This window comes from Myotis daubentonii, chromosome 1 (genome assembly GCF_963259705.1).
Source record: "Myotis daubentonii chromosome 1, mMyoDau2.1, whole genome shotgun sequence".
Taxonomy (NCBI): Eukaryota; Metazoa; Chordata; class Mammalia; order Chiroptera; family Vespertilionidae; genus Myotis; species Myotis daubentonii.
This window is the reverse complement of record NC_081840.1, coordinates 178906130-178920165: the sequence shown is the minus strand read 5'-3', so window position 1 is coordinate 178920165 and position 14036 is coordinate 178906130. Positions and strand designations below refer to the sequence as shown.

The 14036-nt window shown below is 44.7% G+C and overlaps 1 protein-coding gene and 1 long non-coding RNA gene across 3 annotated transcripts in view; one reads left to right on the top strand and one right to left on the bottom strand.

Annotated features, from left to right (window-relative positions):
- Positions 1 to 1220: 1220 nt before the first annotated feature.
- Positions 1221 to 14036, bottom strand: part of PLAC8 (placenta associated 8) — a 146596-nt gene continuing 133780 nt past the window's right edge. For both annotated transcript variants that reach the window (XM_059667218.1, XM_059667211.1), the window contains exons 2-5: positions 12193 to 12320; positions 10032 to 10156; positions 3669 to 3782; positions 1221 to 1438 (exon numbers count right to left, since the gene is read on the bottom strand). In XM_059667218.1, coding sequence (XP_059523201.1) covers positions 3678 to 3782; positions 10032 to 10156; positions 12193 to 12292 — 330 coding nt within the window. In that variant the 5' untranslated portion in view covers positions 12293 to 12320 and the 3' untranslated portion in view covers positions 1221 to 1438; positions 3669 to 3677. The remainder of the gene's footprint in view (positions 1439 to 3668; positions 3783 to 10031; positions 10157 to 12192; positions 12321 to 14036) is intronic.
- LOC132217149 (uncharacterized) overlaps positions 7974 to 14036 on the top strand; it is a 28551-nt gene continuing 22488 nt past the window's right edge. Inside the window, exon 1 of the long non-coding RNA XR_009448863.1 lies at positions 7974 to 8172. This is a non-coding gene — a long non-coding RNA (uncharacterized LOC132217149). The remainder of the gene's footprint in view (positions 8173 to 14036) is intronic.

Genomic DNA, 14036 nt, shown 5'->3' with positions numbered 1-14036 from the left:
GACAGGGGGCGGTGCCCCAATCCCCCAATCGGCCCTACCCTGAGCGTGACTGATGGTGGCATCGCAACCTCCCAATCTGCCCTGCTCTGTGCATGACAGGGGGCGGCGCCCCAACTCCCCAATAGGCCCTGCTCTGAGCCCAACCAGGGGCTGCACCTAGGGATTGGGCCTGCCCTCTGCCACCCAGGAGCGGGCCTAAGCCAGCAGGGCGTTATCTCCCGAGGGGTCCCAGACTGTGAGAGGGCACAGGCCGGGCTGAGGGACCCTCCCTTCCCCCCTGAGTGCACAAATTTTTATGCACCGGGCCTCTAGTATATATATAAAACCCTAATATGCAAATAGACCGAACAGCAGAACAACCAGTCACTATGAAGTGCGCTGACCACCAGGGGGCATGTGTGGAACATGGTGGGCGTTGGCAGCAGGTGGCAGAGCACAGAACATGGTGGACATCAGCCACAGCAGGATGGTGGAGCAGGTAAGTGGGGGAGCCAGACCAACGTGGGGAGCCGGTTGCTGTTATCAGGGCTAGCCTCTGGTGGTTACTGAAAATTCTTTGCTCCTGTTCACCATGATTCCGCCTGGTGCTTCCACCAGCTGCCGGTGCCGGCTCCCTCCCACCTACTGCCGGCGCCAGAGCTGCCGCTCATACCCACTGCCGGTGCCTGGTGCTGGCCCCAATCACTCAGTGCCATCAGTGGGTGCTAGCAGCAGCTGCCAGCCCTGATCGCCCCTCAGGGCTTCTCCACTTCCCCCTGCTCCTGAGGGGTGATCTGGGCAGGTAGCCGCTGCTCACACCTGCTGACGGTGCTGGCCCTGCTCCCACCCGCTGCTGGCACCGGCCCCAATCGCTCTGTGCCATCAGTGGGTGCAAGCAGGGCCGGCACCATCAGTGGGTGGGAGTGGGGGTGGCAGGAGTGGGGCTTCTGGCAGAGAGGGGACAGGGGGCCACGGTGGGAGGAGACCACACTCGCCTGAAGTGAAGGACAACACAGGGTTGTGCCCAACCTCCAGTGGAGGGAAAATCCAAAATAATAAAAGCTTTTTACTTGACAACATTTAAAAACCTTTGTTGTGGACATTTTCAAACACATATAAGGGTAGAAAAGTAGAATAAAGAATCTCCACCTACCCATCATTCAACTTTGACAGCCTTGGGTTCATTTTTTAAAAAATTTCTGTAATTTCCCATGAAGTAGTATTTAAAGACACAAGAACTGTTGAGGGAATCAATGTTTTTAATGGCAGTTATCTTACAGAATAGCAGTGGAAACATATCTCTTTCAAAATTAACTGGAAATAAAAATGAAGCCATTTTTGAAGCCATTTGAAACCATAGAATTAATTGCATTAATTTATAATATTTGAGGTGAGATAGCACTTAATAAATGCAGCATTTCATTCCAGCATTTTTTTTTCACCACAATTGAAATTTTACCTGTAGGAATCAGAGAGAAAAAGAAAAAAAAAAAAGAACAAATGAATGAAAAATTAGGATTTATTGGTCCCATCTTTCTTTATATGATTTTGTTCCAGATATCAAAACTTCTATTCCACCCCTACTGTACTGCCAAATTTCTACATATTTACAATCGACACCAAATAATGGCTCCTGGTTCAATACAGTTTATTAGGAGGAGTCAGGACCACCAGTTAAGAATTAGATGAGCCTCCTAGGTTAGGGATTCAATTTGTTTTTTGGCTGAAACTTGTGTTCACTTTTTCATCCACAACATTAAGTGCCGACTATGTGTCAGGCACTATTGCTAGGTGGTTGAGCAACCAACGGAATGCTCTGTAGATGGCTATAGTTCACTTCTGTTACCAAATGACAATGAATCACCAAACATGTGAAGGTAATAGTATCTAAAAAGCAGAGAACCTGAAACAATCTTTTTCATGATGACTAGACCAGTCTACTGCCACATTCTAATTCCTTAAGGGCAACTTTGGCATCAAATTCTGAGCCAGGTTGGTAACATGGGCCTTTAGAAAAGCATCCCTGTTGCCCTGGCAAATGTAGCTCAGTTGGTTGGGCATCATCCTATGCATTGAGAGGTCACTGATTGGATTCCTGGGCAGAGCACCTGCCTGGGTTTCGGGCTCCATCCCCAGTAGGGGGCATGCAGGAGACAGCTGATTGATGTTTCTCTCTGGTCAATGTTTATCTCTCTCCCTCTCCCTTCTTATCTCTCTCAAATCAATAAAAACTTTATTTTTTTTTAAAGTATCACTGCTTGGGAAGAGAGATAATAGTCAATTCTTAGGAGGGAGGGTATAATGATAAGAAAACTCTCCATCTTGACTTTGCTTGAAAGTGAGTTAAGCACTTCGGTCATTGAGGGAAGCCATTTAAAACAATCAGAAGGCATGCCCTAGCCAGTGGTCGGCAAACTCATTAGTCAACAGAGCCAAATATCAACAGTACTTCTTCAAAATAGACTCGCCCAGGCCGAAAACCGGCTTCTGCGCATGGGCCACGAAGTGTCAATTGCACTGTACGTGCGCCCGCACGTGGTATTTTGTGGAAGAGCCACACTCAAGGGGCCAAAGAGCCACATGTGGCTCGCGAGCCGCAGTTTGCCAACCACGGCCCTAGCCGGTTTGGCCTAGAGAGTTGGCCTGTGGACCAAACGGTCTCAAGTTCAATTCCGGTCAAGGGCACGTACCTTGGTTGCAGGCTCCTTGGGCCCTGGCCCTAGTTGGAGGCAACCAATAGATGTGTTTCTCTCACATCGATGTTTCTCTCTGTCTTTCCCTCTCTCCTCCACTCTCCCTAAAAATCAATGGAAAAATATCCTCGGATGAGGATTAACAAAAAATAAAATATATTTATAAAACAAGCAGAAGGACAATAAAATGGCACTAAAAATGAAACACACTGAAGCATGGTTCATGAAGAGGACATTACTTTGTGCTGCAGGTGAACATAGTTTAGAGAGAGCATCAACCAATCATACATGTGAATGCACCATCCTGACCAAGGACTTTTACAGAGAATAGCCATTTCCATGTGAAAGTTAAACTCTGACTGCAAATGTTACGGGGATTGGCAGAAGAAATTGAAAGATGGAACTGGATAAGCCACTGCCCTCTTGCCTGAGAGAAACAGGAAGAAGTGAGGAGATTAAAAATGTGATCAGGCATTTTGGATAACTCAGAGAATTGTCCATACATAATTTATAGAGACCAAAAGAGTCTCCTACCACCTTGGAGAATGAATTACTGTTTTAATACTGTGGTACTGATAAGAACACATAAGTAGGTGCATTCACACAGCATAGCGTCTCAGCTGGTCACTGTTGGCGGCAGTGACTGAGATCCAGGCTTAGACAGATGAGTATTCGGTCATGCACATATCTCTACCTCCTTAGGTTATGGGGTATCTAAGATGGGCATGGTTTATTTGGTGCATCACATGGCCACTCCTGTTGTGGCAGACACCTTTAAAAAGTCACACAATCCCTATGCAACTAGGCTTAGTCCTTTCCATCCGGGCTCTGGAAAGCTGGCTACCAACTGATTGGTGTAGACTGGCAATTAAAAGTCATTTGCCCTTCATCTGTTAAAGGGTATCTCATGTCTCTGTGAGACAGTACCAAGGAAATAAAAGATGGCTTTGAAATTTTATTTTGATACTCATAAATCAGGAATTCCCACCAACATACCGAACATCTTTAAAAAGCATTCATTTCTTTTCTTCTTTTAATATCTCTCTTGAGTTGACAAAGGGCGCAGTTAGGGAAACACATCAGCATTAGGAAGTCATTGCAAATGGATCCCTGTTAAAAAAACACACACAAATAGACACATGAGTCCACATGTAGTCTATAAACACAGTCACACAATGCCCTGCATTTGTATAGCTTTTCCAACCTCTTTAAAACATACATTTTGTCACTTGTCATGAGGATTCTGTGACATTATTCCCACTTTTCTAATGACCCAGAGAAGTTAAAAGACTTGCTAAGATCACATAGCAAATGGGTGGCAGCGCTTGGTCTTTCTGGAATGGTTCCCTTTAAAGCAAGTGGTGTACTGCACCAATTTTTCTATAGTTGGTGAGCAGTGCCAGACCAAGCCTCATGTTGAATCCCTCAGCCATTTTCATTGGCATCTCTCATGTTCTGCAGGGGAGAAAGTCCGAAGTGAGAGAGGGACATATAATTATGGGGGGAAAGAAAGAAGGGAACGAATGATGTTTGGAAAAGCCATACATGGTCTGCTTTCAAAGTTCTGAGGGCCCTCTCTCTGGCAGAGTCCAGGTGGGCTCTCACTGATCCTCTGGTAGAGATGCCCTTGGAGGAACCCTGCTTTGGGTGGGAGGCACTGGGTGATCCAGGGAACTCTAGTCTGACAACCAGATTCTATGATGGTGTGACTTGATGGATTGAAATAATTTTGAGCTCCATTTTTTTTGATAGCACAAAATTTTTAAAAAGTGTTGAGTAAATACAATTCCCAATTTGTAGTGTGAGCAGAGAGATAATGAGGAAGAAAGCGGTAGCTATGGCAGATTGAGTTTATAAGGGTTAGGAGCTCCTAAACGTTGAGATTATGAGTGCTCTATTCTTTTTTTTTAAATCCTCACCCAAGGATATATTTTCCATTGATTTTTCAGACAGAGTGGAAGGAGGCGGGGGACGGGGGGAGAGAAACACATCGATGTGTGAGAAACACATCAATTGGTTGCCTCCTGCACACGCCCTGACCAGGGCTGGGGATTGAACCCACAACTAAGGTATGTGCCCTTGACCGGGAATCGAACCCGGGACCCTTTGGTCCTCAGGCCAATGCTCTAACCACTGAGAAAAACTGGCCAGAGCAAGTGCTCTATTTTTTATGAAAAATTTTCTATTGCTGCAGTAATAATTTTGATTCTCATCTACCAGAGTAAGCATGTGGGGAAAAGGGGGACAAATGAATAGCAGTGTTAAAACTCGTCTAAAGTTGTGCCCCTTGTCAGAGGGAGGAACAGATATTCAGCCTGAAGATAATTCAGTCTTGTAGGCTTCTCTTTTTCCCTGATAAATAATCCACAGTTTCTTTAATCTTTCCTCATAGAACTTGTACTTTTCAGCCTTTAATTCATTATTTACTTTTTACTTTTAAAAATCTTTTAAACCTTCATTAAACCACCATTATGCCTCAAAGAAGAAAACATTCTCATTAGTAATAAGACAGTATTTCTATGCCTTGTCTATTTACCTCAGATTGTTTTTAAAACATATATATATGCATTTTTTTCATTGATTTCAGAGAGAGTAAGGGAGAGGGAGAGAGAGATAGAATTATGAATGATGAAAGAGAATCATTGATCAGCTGCCTCCTGTATGCCACCTACTGGGGATCGAGCCTGCAACCCAGGCATGTGCCCTGACCAGGAATCGAACCATGACCTCCTGGTTCATGGGTCAATGCTCAACCGCTGAGCTACACTGGTCGGGCTCAGGTAGTTTTTAGGGGAGAAAAAAAAATCCCACTATTACTTGCTGAGAAACCTAGGGAAACTTATAGAAAACACAACTTGATTCTAAGTCTGTTTCATAATATACATATAGAGACTATAGGGAAGAAAAAAATGTTCCTTTTTCAAAGAAAGAGAAATGAACTACAGGTTGACATCATGTTGAAGTTAATAATAAGGGATACAAATGCCTTAAGGGGAATAGCTTCTTGGGAAATGGGTGCCAGAAACAAAGACTGCATTCACCACTCTGCTTGGTTAAACTGGACTAGTACTTCTCTGATTAAAAAGGTTCTTGTTATCAGCACTTACAGAAGCATTGATTGAGCGAATAAATGAATGACTTGTGGTACATGGTTGCCCACACATCTACGCAGGCAGGCAGGATGATCAAGTGGGAGAAACCAGACATTTGGAGTTAGAATAAACCAGCATTTCCATGTTCTGTGACCGTAAGCCTGTCTCACGCCTGGTTTCCATATCTATAAAGTGGAGACCACAGTCTTGGCGCCATAAAAAGTTTTTAAGTAGTAAATGAGCAATTACATGTCAAAATCCTATCCCAGCAGATGGTAGCTGTTTCCTTTCTCCTTCTCTCCAGCAGAGGCTGTGCCCTCCTTGGCCTAAGGCAGTAGTTCTCAACCTTCCTAATGCCTCGACCCTTTAATACAGTTCCTCATGCTGTGGTGACCCCAAACCATAAAATTATTTTCGTTGCTACTTCATAACCGTAATTTTGCTGTTATGAATCGTAATGTAAATATCTGATATGCAGGATGTATTTTCATTGTTACAAATTGAACATAATTAAAGCATAATGATTAATCGCAAAAACAATGTGTAATTATATATGTGTTTTCTGATGGTCTTAGGCGACCCCTGTGAAAGGGTCGTTTGACCGCCAAAGGCGTCGTGACCCACAGGTTGAGAACCGCTGGCCTAAGGGATGCTGTATTGGCTAGTCCACGAAGGGAGGGGCCAATCAGTCAGAGGCTGCATTGTAGCAGCACCAGGAGATTTTGCACAGATGTAAACAGGAAACAAAGCAGAAAGCATAAATTAGTCCTAGGAATTACTTGCCATTATATACATATAAATTGATTTCAGAGAGGAATGGAGAGAGAGATAGAAACATCAATGATGAGAGAGAATTATTGCTTGGCTGCTCTTGCATGCCCCCTCCTGGGGGTTGAGCCTGCAACCCGAGCCTGCAATGTGCCCTGACTGGGAATGTGAACCCTGACCTCCTGGTTCATAGATCACCGCTCAACTCCTGAGCCACGCCGGCTGGGTTTTACTCAACATTTTAAAGGTCTGTTACAAGGAGGGAGATACAGTGTCTGTAAATACACTTACTTAACGTACGCCAAGAATTCCGTCATAGAAGCCTAGACCTAGAAATGACTGTAGAATCATCTTGTGCAACTTCCTCATGGCAGATGAGAAAACCAATGCCGCCAAATGATTTCCCAGAGTCAAAAAATGAGCTATTTGCTGAGCAGAACCCAGAACTTTTATCATATAGAGTCCAGCTAAGTGCTCCTTCTCTTATCCCATTTTGGTGTGAGGGGCCAATTTGAGAAATCCACTCACACCCATATATATAACTACAAACACATGACACTTTGCCTGTAATGTTAGGAAGTCCACGGTTCAGTCCCAAAGTTAAGAACTCCCATGTGTTATCTGCCTTGTGAGTGGCACACATGAGAGCTGCAGGGAGTGCTGAGAGTCCGGTGCTGAGCAAGCACAGGGGAGAAATGGAGGCAGGCCTGAACCCAACCCTGCCCTGGGAAATCAGCTGAGTCATGTTCTGAGATAAGAACAAAAATGATAACTGTTATTTATTGATCACTATCTCTTTCCAGGCTCTGTGCTAAGCCTTTTCCATGCATTATCTTATGTGACCTTTACTGCACCAAGCTAGCGAAGGCATCCTTTTATCAGCGAGGGAGCCAAGGTTAGGAAGATTAACAACTTGCTCTCCTCCCATAGGAGCAATGAGTGGGGCAGAGGTTAAGTTTTCAGGAGCAAGAACCCATCATATCAGTCTTTGTTTAGAACATGTCAGTGACTTCCCAGTTCACTCAGAGTAAACGTTCTTATCGCCTCCAAGGCCCTTGCTAATGCTCTGGCATCATCTTCTTCTATTCCATACCCCCACACACTCTATTCCTATCCCCCACTCCACAATTGCTTCTGGATGGAACATTCCAGCTAAGTTCTACTTCAAGGCCTCAGATCGATCTCTTTCTTCTGCCTGGGCCTTTTTCAGGCCTTTTCTGACCGAGGTCTTTCCTGATAGCCCTATTTAAAATTAGAAACTTCAACACTCTTCCTCTTCCTTGCTTTCCTTTTCTCTGTAGCACATCACTATCCTATATATTTTACTTTTACTTAGTTATATTGTAACTATCTCTTCCCATTAGAGTGTAAGCTCTGCCATTGGCAGCCATCATAATAATAACTGATGCAGGCAAGAATCTTCAATGAATGTTAGAACTAGTGGGTGAAAGTTTGATGAAGAACAGGACATTTACATCTCCCTACAAGATCCTATCTCCATATGTAAAACCCTAATATGCAAATAGACTGAACGGTGGGAGAACCGAACAACCGAACAATGGTCGCTATGATGTTCTCTGACCACCAGGGGGCACGCATGGAACATGGCGGGTGTCGGCTGTGGCAGGATGGTGGAGCAGGTGAGTGGGGGCGCCAGACCAAGGTGGGGCACCCGTCGCTGTCATCGCGGGAGCCTCTGGTGATTACTGAAAATTCTTTGCTCCCATGTGCCATGGTCCCGCCCAGCACTCACACCCGCTGCCCACACCCTGTGCTGGTCCCAATCTCTTGGCACCATCAGCAGGTGTGAGGGGCTGCCAGCCTTGATTGTCCCTGAGGGCTTCTCCACCTCCCCTTGCTCCTGAGGGGCGATTGGGGCAGCAGCCACCTCTTGCACCCACTAACGGCGCTGGCCCTGCTGCTGGCACTGGCCCCAATCGCTCTGTGTTGTCAGCGGGTGCGAGCAGGACCTGCGTGATCAGCACGTGGGAGTGGCGGTGGGAGGGGGACTGCCAGCAGGCAGGGAACCCAGGGCCGTGGCAGGAGGGGCTGGGCGGGAGCACGGAGGAGGGGCTGAGACCTGCCCCTGTGCCCACCGAAGCCTCAAGGCCCACAGTTCCTTTCAAGGTGTATGAATTCATGCACTGGGCCCTAGTCCATTATAAAGAGGAAAATAGCAACTTTATAGTGGACGGTCCTGGCAGACACTATCTTAACCAAGTGTAACATCACACATAATGGGGTAAATGGATGTCATGTGCTTCCTGATACAGTGTATGGCAAACACAGCACAGCTTCTGTGGAGTTTCTGCCAAAAGTGTACAACCTAATTATGGGAAAACATTTGACAAACCAAGCTGAGGGAGTCTACTGATCTATGTTCCTTAAAAAAGAATAAGAATAAGAATAAGAATAAGAATAAGAATAAGAAGAAGAAGAAGAAGAAGAAGAAGAAGAAGAAAGAAAGACTGAGAAACTGTTTCTTATTGTATGAGACTGCAGAGGTGTGACAACTGAATGCAATGTGTGATCCCAGATTGCTTTTATTTTCATCTAAAGGATGGTGTTGGGATAATTGGTAAAGTTCAAATAAGATCCATAGATTAGCTACTAGTATTGTATCAATGTTAAATTCCTGATTTTGATCGTTGTTTTATGGTTATATAAGAAAATGTCCTTGTTTTTAAGAAACACACTGAAAAAGATGTAATAGTGCATCAAGTTTGTAATCTACCCTCAAATGACTCAGGGGGAAAAAAATAGATAAGGTAAAGAGAAAAATAAAACAAGTGTGGCAAATTTTTACTGTTTGGGGAATCTGGGCAAAGGGTTTTCAGGAAGTCTTTGTACCATTTCTGCAACTTTTCATTAAGTCTGAAATTATGTTGAAAAGGCTTAAAAAAATAAAAGAACGTAAACTCCATGAAGACAAGGATTTTGATTTCCTTTGTTCACTGACATGTCTCTAGCATCTGCAACGGTAATTGGCATGTTCTATGTACTCAGTAAGTCCCCACTGAATAATGAACATCAGCCTATGATTTAACAAGGTTCTGGGTGCTCAGTGGTCCCTTTTTCATGAATGAATGCTTCCTTACGAGTTGCCAATGAGGCAAGCGGGACAGCGTGGAGAGGATGCCCTGAGCTCTCCTTACCAAGGCTCGGTGAGAAACCGTCACCCGCCCTGCAGGCTGCAGGCCCCTTGTGACTCTGGGTAAAGCCAGGAGAGGCTAAGGCTCCCGTACTGGCCTCTGCCCCTCACCTACTCACCACTAGCAACTTTTTCGGACACATCTACTGATCAATAAGATATTTTATTATAAATATATCCCAAAGTATAGGTAGCCACACTGCCCCTGTAAACCACTCTAGAGGTTAGGATGGTGATGGAGAAAAGACTAGGCCAAGGCATGAAGGTGAGGAGGGCAATCATGGACTAAAGGAAAGCCCTCGGGTGTCTGGGCTAAAACCACCGGCCCTGGACCCTGGGGTGACTCACCGGAATGCCGTATCGAGTCCGATACAAGGTCCTCATGGCGACAGATGCTCCACATAAGCAGCATTCTTCCATGTCAGAGGCAATCTGACACGAAAGGCACAGAGGGAAGAAAGTCCCGCAGAGGCCTGAGTGAGAGTCAAACCACACAGGGGAGTTAGTGCAAGTCATCGTGGTTTCCACCAGATCACCCGCTCTCAAATAGGTGCTTGCCCGGGAACTGGCCTTCAGACCCTCTGAGACCCTCTGAGTGTGGTCCCTGGCTCCTTATGCACTGCTTTTGGGCCCGACTGTCCGGGGACTGGGGAAAATGTGCCTGTCATAGCATCAGGTCAGATTTGATTGTAAAGGCTTCTGCCTTGTCAAACTGAGCATGTAAAACTGATCTCTCTTCCCAGCCCTAGTTTACGTTGGGGCCATGTGTGTGTAGGACGTTTGTGGTGTCCGGAGGTCTGAAAAGCCCTCTGAAAACCTGGGAGGGTGTTTAGGGTCAGAAAGGGGAGAGTGGAGAAGTCCTTTAGTGCCAAAAATGAGAAAAGCAACGAGGAATAGGTTTTAGATGGTCATACAGGCAAAGAGCAGAGCCCTGTTAGCGACAGGAGGACGGAAGCAAGCAGAAGTTAAGGGATATTAGCATGGAAAGCTTAAAGAGCTTACTGCAATCTCACTTTAAGGAATCTGCATAAGACCAAAAGTGGGCCTAAGGAAATGGCAACAAACAGGAAAGGTTCTCAAACATGCTCTGAGTGAAAGTCTATTTTGGAAAGCTCTGAGGTGGGTTTTTAAAAAAATATATTTTTATTGGTTTCAGAGAGGAAGGAACTGGGAGAGAGAGAAATAGAAATATCAATGATGAGAGAGAATCACTGATCGGCTGCCTCCTGCACACCCCACTTTGGGGACCAAGCCCACAACCCTGTCATGCGCCCGTGACCAAAATTGAACCTGGGACTCTTCAGTCTGCAGGCTGACGCTCTATCCACTGAGCCAAACCAGCTAGGGCTGAGGTGGAGTTTGGATAATGCTGTACCCCAAGTAAGATAAGAAAGTCCTTTTTTTATTTTTGATTGATTTATACAAAAGACTATCTCTAATGAACTTGGAACCTCCGTCATGTACCAAAAAATAAAAATAATTTAAAAATAAGGAGACTGTTTCTCAAAGACACTGGAAAGGTGCTCCACACAGAGCACCTGCAGCTCATATGGCAATAGGCTCTGAAATAAGGACACTTTTCTCATGCAAAAGCGTGGTTGGTCATGCAAAATAATTATGTCAGTAAAATAAAAATTCTACACTGCTTGCTGAAATGGGACAGCCACAAGAGTATCACTGCAAGCCGGAAAGCATAGTCAGCTTCTCAGGAAAGGAAGAGGTAAATAGAAAACTGGAGAAGCATGTCAAGAACATGGTGAGCCCGGCTGGCATGGCTCAGCAGTTGAGTGTCGACCTATGAACCAGGAGATCACGGTCCGATCCCCAGTCAGGGCACATGCCGGGGTTGCAGGTTCAATCCTCAGTGTGGGGTGTGTAGGAGGCAGTCAATCAATGATTCTCTCTCATCATGGATGTTTCTATCTCTCTCTCCCTCTCCCTTCCCCTCTGAAATCAATAAAAAAAATATTTAAAAAAAAAGAACATGGTGATACTACAGAGGTCAGACATTTAAAAAGAGGTGATTGATCTAAACAAGGACCACACACTCAAGGCCAGGCAGATAAAATAAATGAGTGAGGTAGGTTGGAAAACCCCCAAAACAGTGGATGGTGAACATAAATATGGCAAACTGCAGAGCGAGAATCCTTTTTTAAGGGCTTGGCTAATCCTCAGCCGCAGCTGACGGACCTCTGCCACGTGAGAATGGGGACTCATCTTTCCAGATTTTCCACATTTTCAAGAGAAGCTGGAGATCTAGATCGAAAAGCTGGATTTTTGTGTGAAATCTGATTTTTCGATGTTTGCTACTATATTAAAATTAGTACATCAAGAAGGCGCCACATGTACAGGACAAACAAAACACACCTGGTGGCTAAATCCACCCAGGGCTTGTGACTTCTGAGTTAGAGAGTGACACATGGAAGGATAAGTAAACCCAGTTTTTGTTATGCTAATAGTCCGCATAGTTACTAGCAGTCACGGAGAAGCAATGGCTGTGTGCACTTACAAATCCCCATGTCGGCGCAGCAGTCAAACGCGCCGGTTTGCCAGTCGCTGACCGTGGAACCTCCTGCACCATACCTTGGCTGTGTGACAACGGGGTTCATTTTTTAGGATCACTGCAAAGGTCACTGCCTGTAAAACAAAACCCAAAAAGCATTAGCTCCATATAATATAGATGCCAGCTGAGAAGGCCTTTCATCCCCTCTCTCCTGTGGAAGGCGGCTCACATTCTCCTAACGTCGCCTAACATTTCCTGGCTGCTGTGGATATCTGGGAGTTAAAACCGTAAAGTTAAGGGGATGAAGGCTTCTCTCTCAGGTTTTCACTCCCCCTTGCACTGATCAGCAAGATTATTTTGTTGTTGTTGTTGCTTTTTTTCAAGGCAACCACCCTGAACAATGTCTATTTTGCATTTGAAGTGTTTCTATTGAATAGCAATTATAATCAGTTTTTACAGAGGTATTCCACAGGCATTATCTCAGTTGTTCCTTAAGAGAACTCTGAGATAGAGTTCTTTACTTTTCCATAAGATTGTTATTAAAACAGATGCTTCCAACGAAGGTCAGCGTTCCTGTGTATCTATTAGTGATATCCGGATAGCTAAAGTTTTAATAGAAGGCCCCTGTTACTTAGAAAAAAACAACATTCGGTTTCCTTTGGTGAAGATGTCAGGTCAGAATCTGAAAATAAAAAGAGTCTTCAAGGTCCTGCAGAAAAACCCACTGGCTGCAAAACTACCAGGAAACAGTGTCTCAAACAAAGTGGTGCCTGTACTTTTTATATTTCACTCTGCGATCAGGGGAAGTCTCCGAAGCTCAGTCAGTACTCTCAAAAGAGAACATGTGTTTGTTTTCACAATTACCAACGTCCAAACTCGCTGCTTTACTATTTCAAATCTGACCATAGTACTGTGCTCTGTAGTCTCGGTCCCCGCTCACTTCTAACACTTCCCTTGGCCAGTTGCACGGGAATCCCATTGCCCCCCATTGTCCTTGGGCTTTGCTGCCTTCAGTTTTCCTCCGCTGTGACAACCCCAGTTAACAATTCTATCACCATGCTTCCCTATCCGGGCTGCACACTTAGGTTCATCCTTAGGGCTTGGTTAAAAAGACAGATTCTTGCTTCTGATTGAGTAGCCTGGGGTGGACCCTGGGAGTGTAAATTTTTTAAGAGGCGATTCTGATGCAGCCACTCTGGTGGCTATGGGGACGTGTCATTTCACTCTTTCTCGGTCCTTCCTAATGCATTTTCTTAGCTTTTCACCATCCTGCTCCTCTTCCGGGGTGATTCTGTCTACTCAGATCTGTGGCTGTTATCAACTGATTTCTACCAACAGCTGAGTCCTTTAAAAAAGGGACCAAAGTTCTCTCGAATAATAAAGCCAAAGGCACTTTGAACTGCCCTAGAAAGGTGTCTCTAACACTTGTTATCAAGAACTTGCTTTATGACCCAAAGGGGACACCAGCTAGCTTGAGGCTATATAATTACGGTCAAAGCCTTCCAGGAATCATATTTGAAATTGCAAGGTATAGGTAAATATTTAATTAGAATCCAAAGGTCTTTCTCCTCTCTGCTTAATTGAGAGGGTAATAATATCTTTCTTGATAATGCAGGAAAACATTCAGCTATGTGGTCGAGCAGAGACTATTAACCAACAGGAAAAAATAGCAAAGGGTTGACCAGGGACTCCTATCCACATGCAGTATTGTGGAGAGAATGAATTAGCAGAGAGATGATGGTTAAAAGTCCTGAGAATGGATAGTATTGCCTTGTCTAATCAAGTGAATTTAAAGTTGTGCAGGGTAAGGCACAAAGTTTTAAGTTTTTATATAGGAGTCTTTTGTAGTT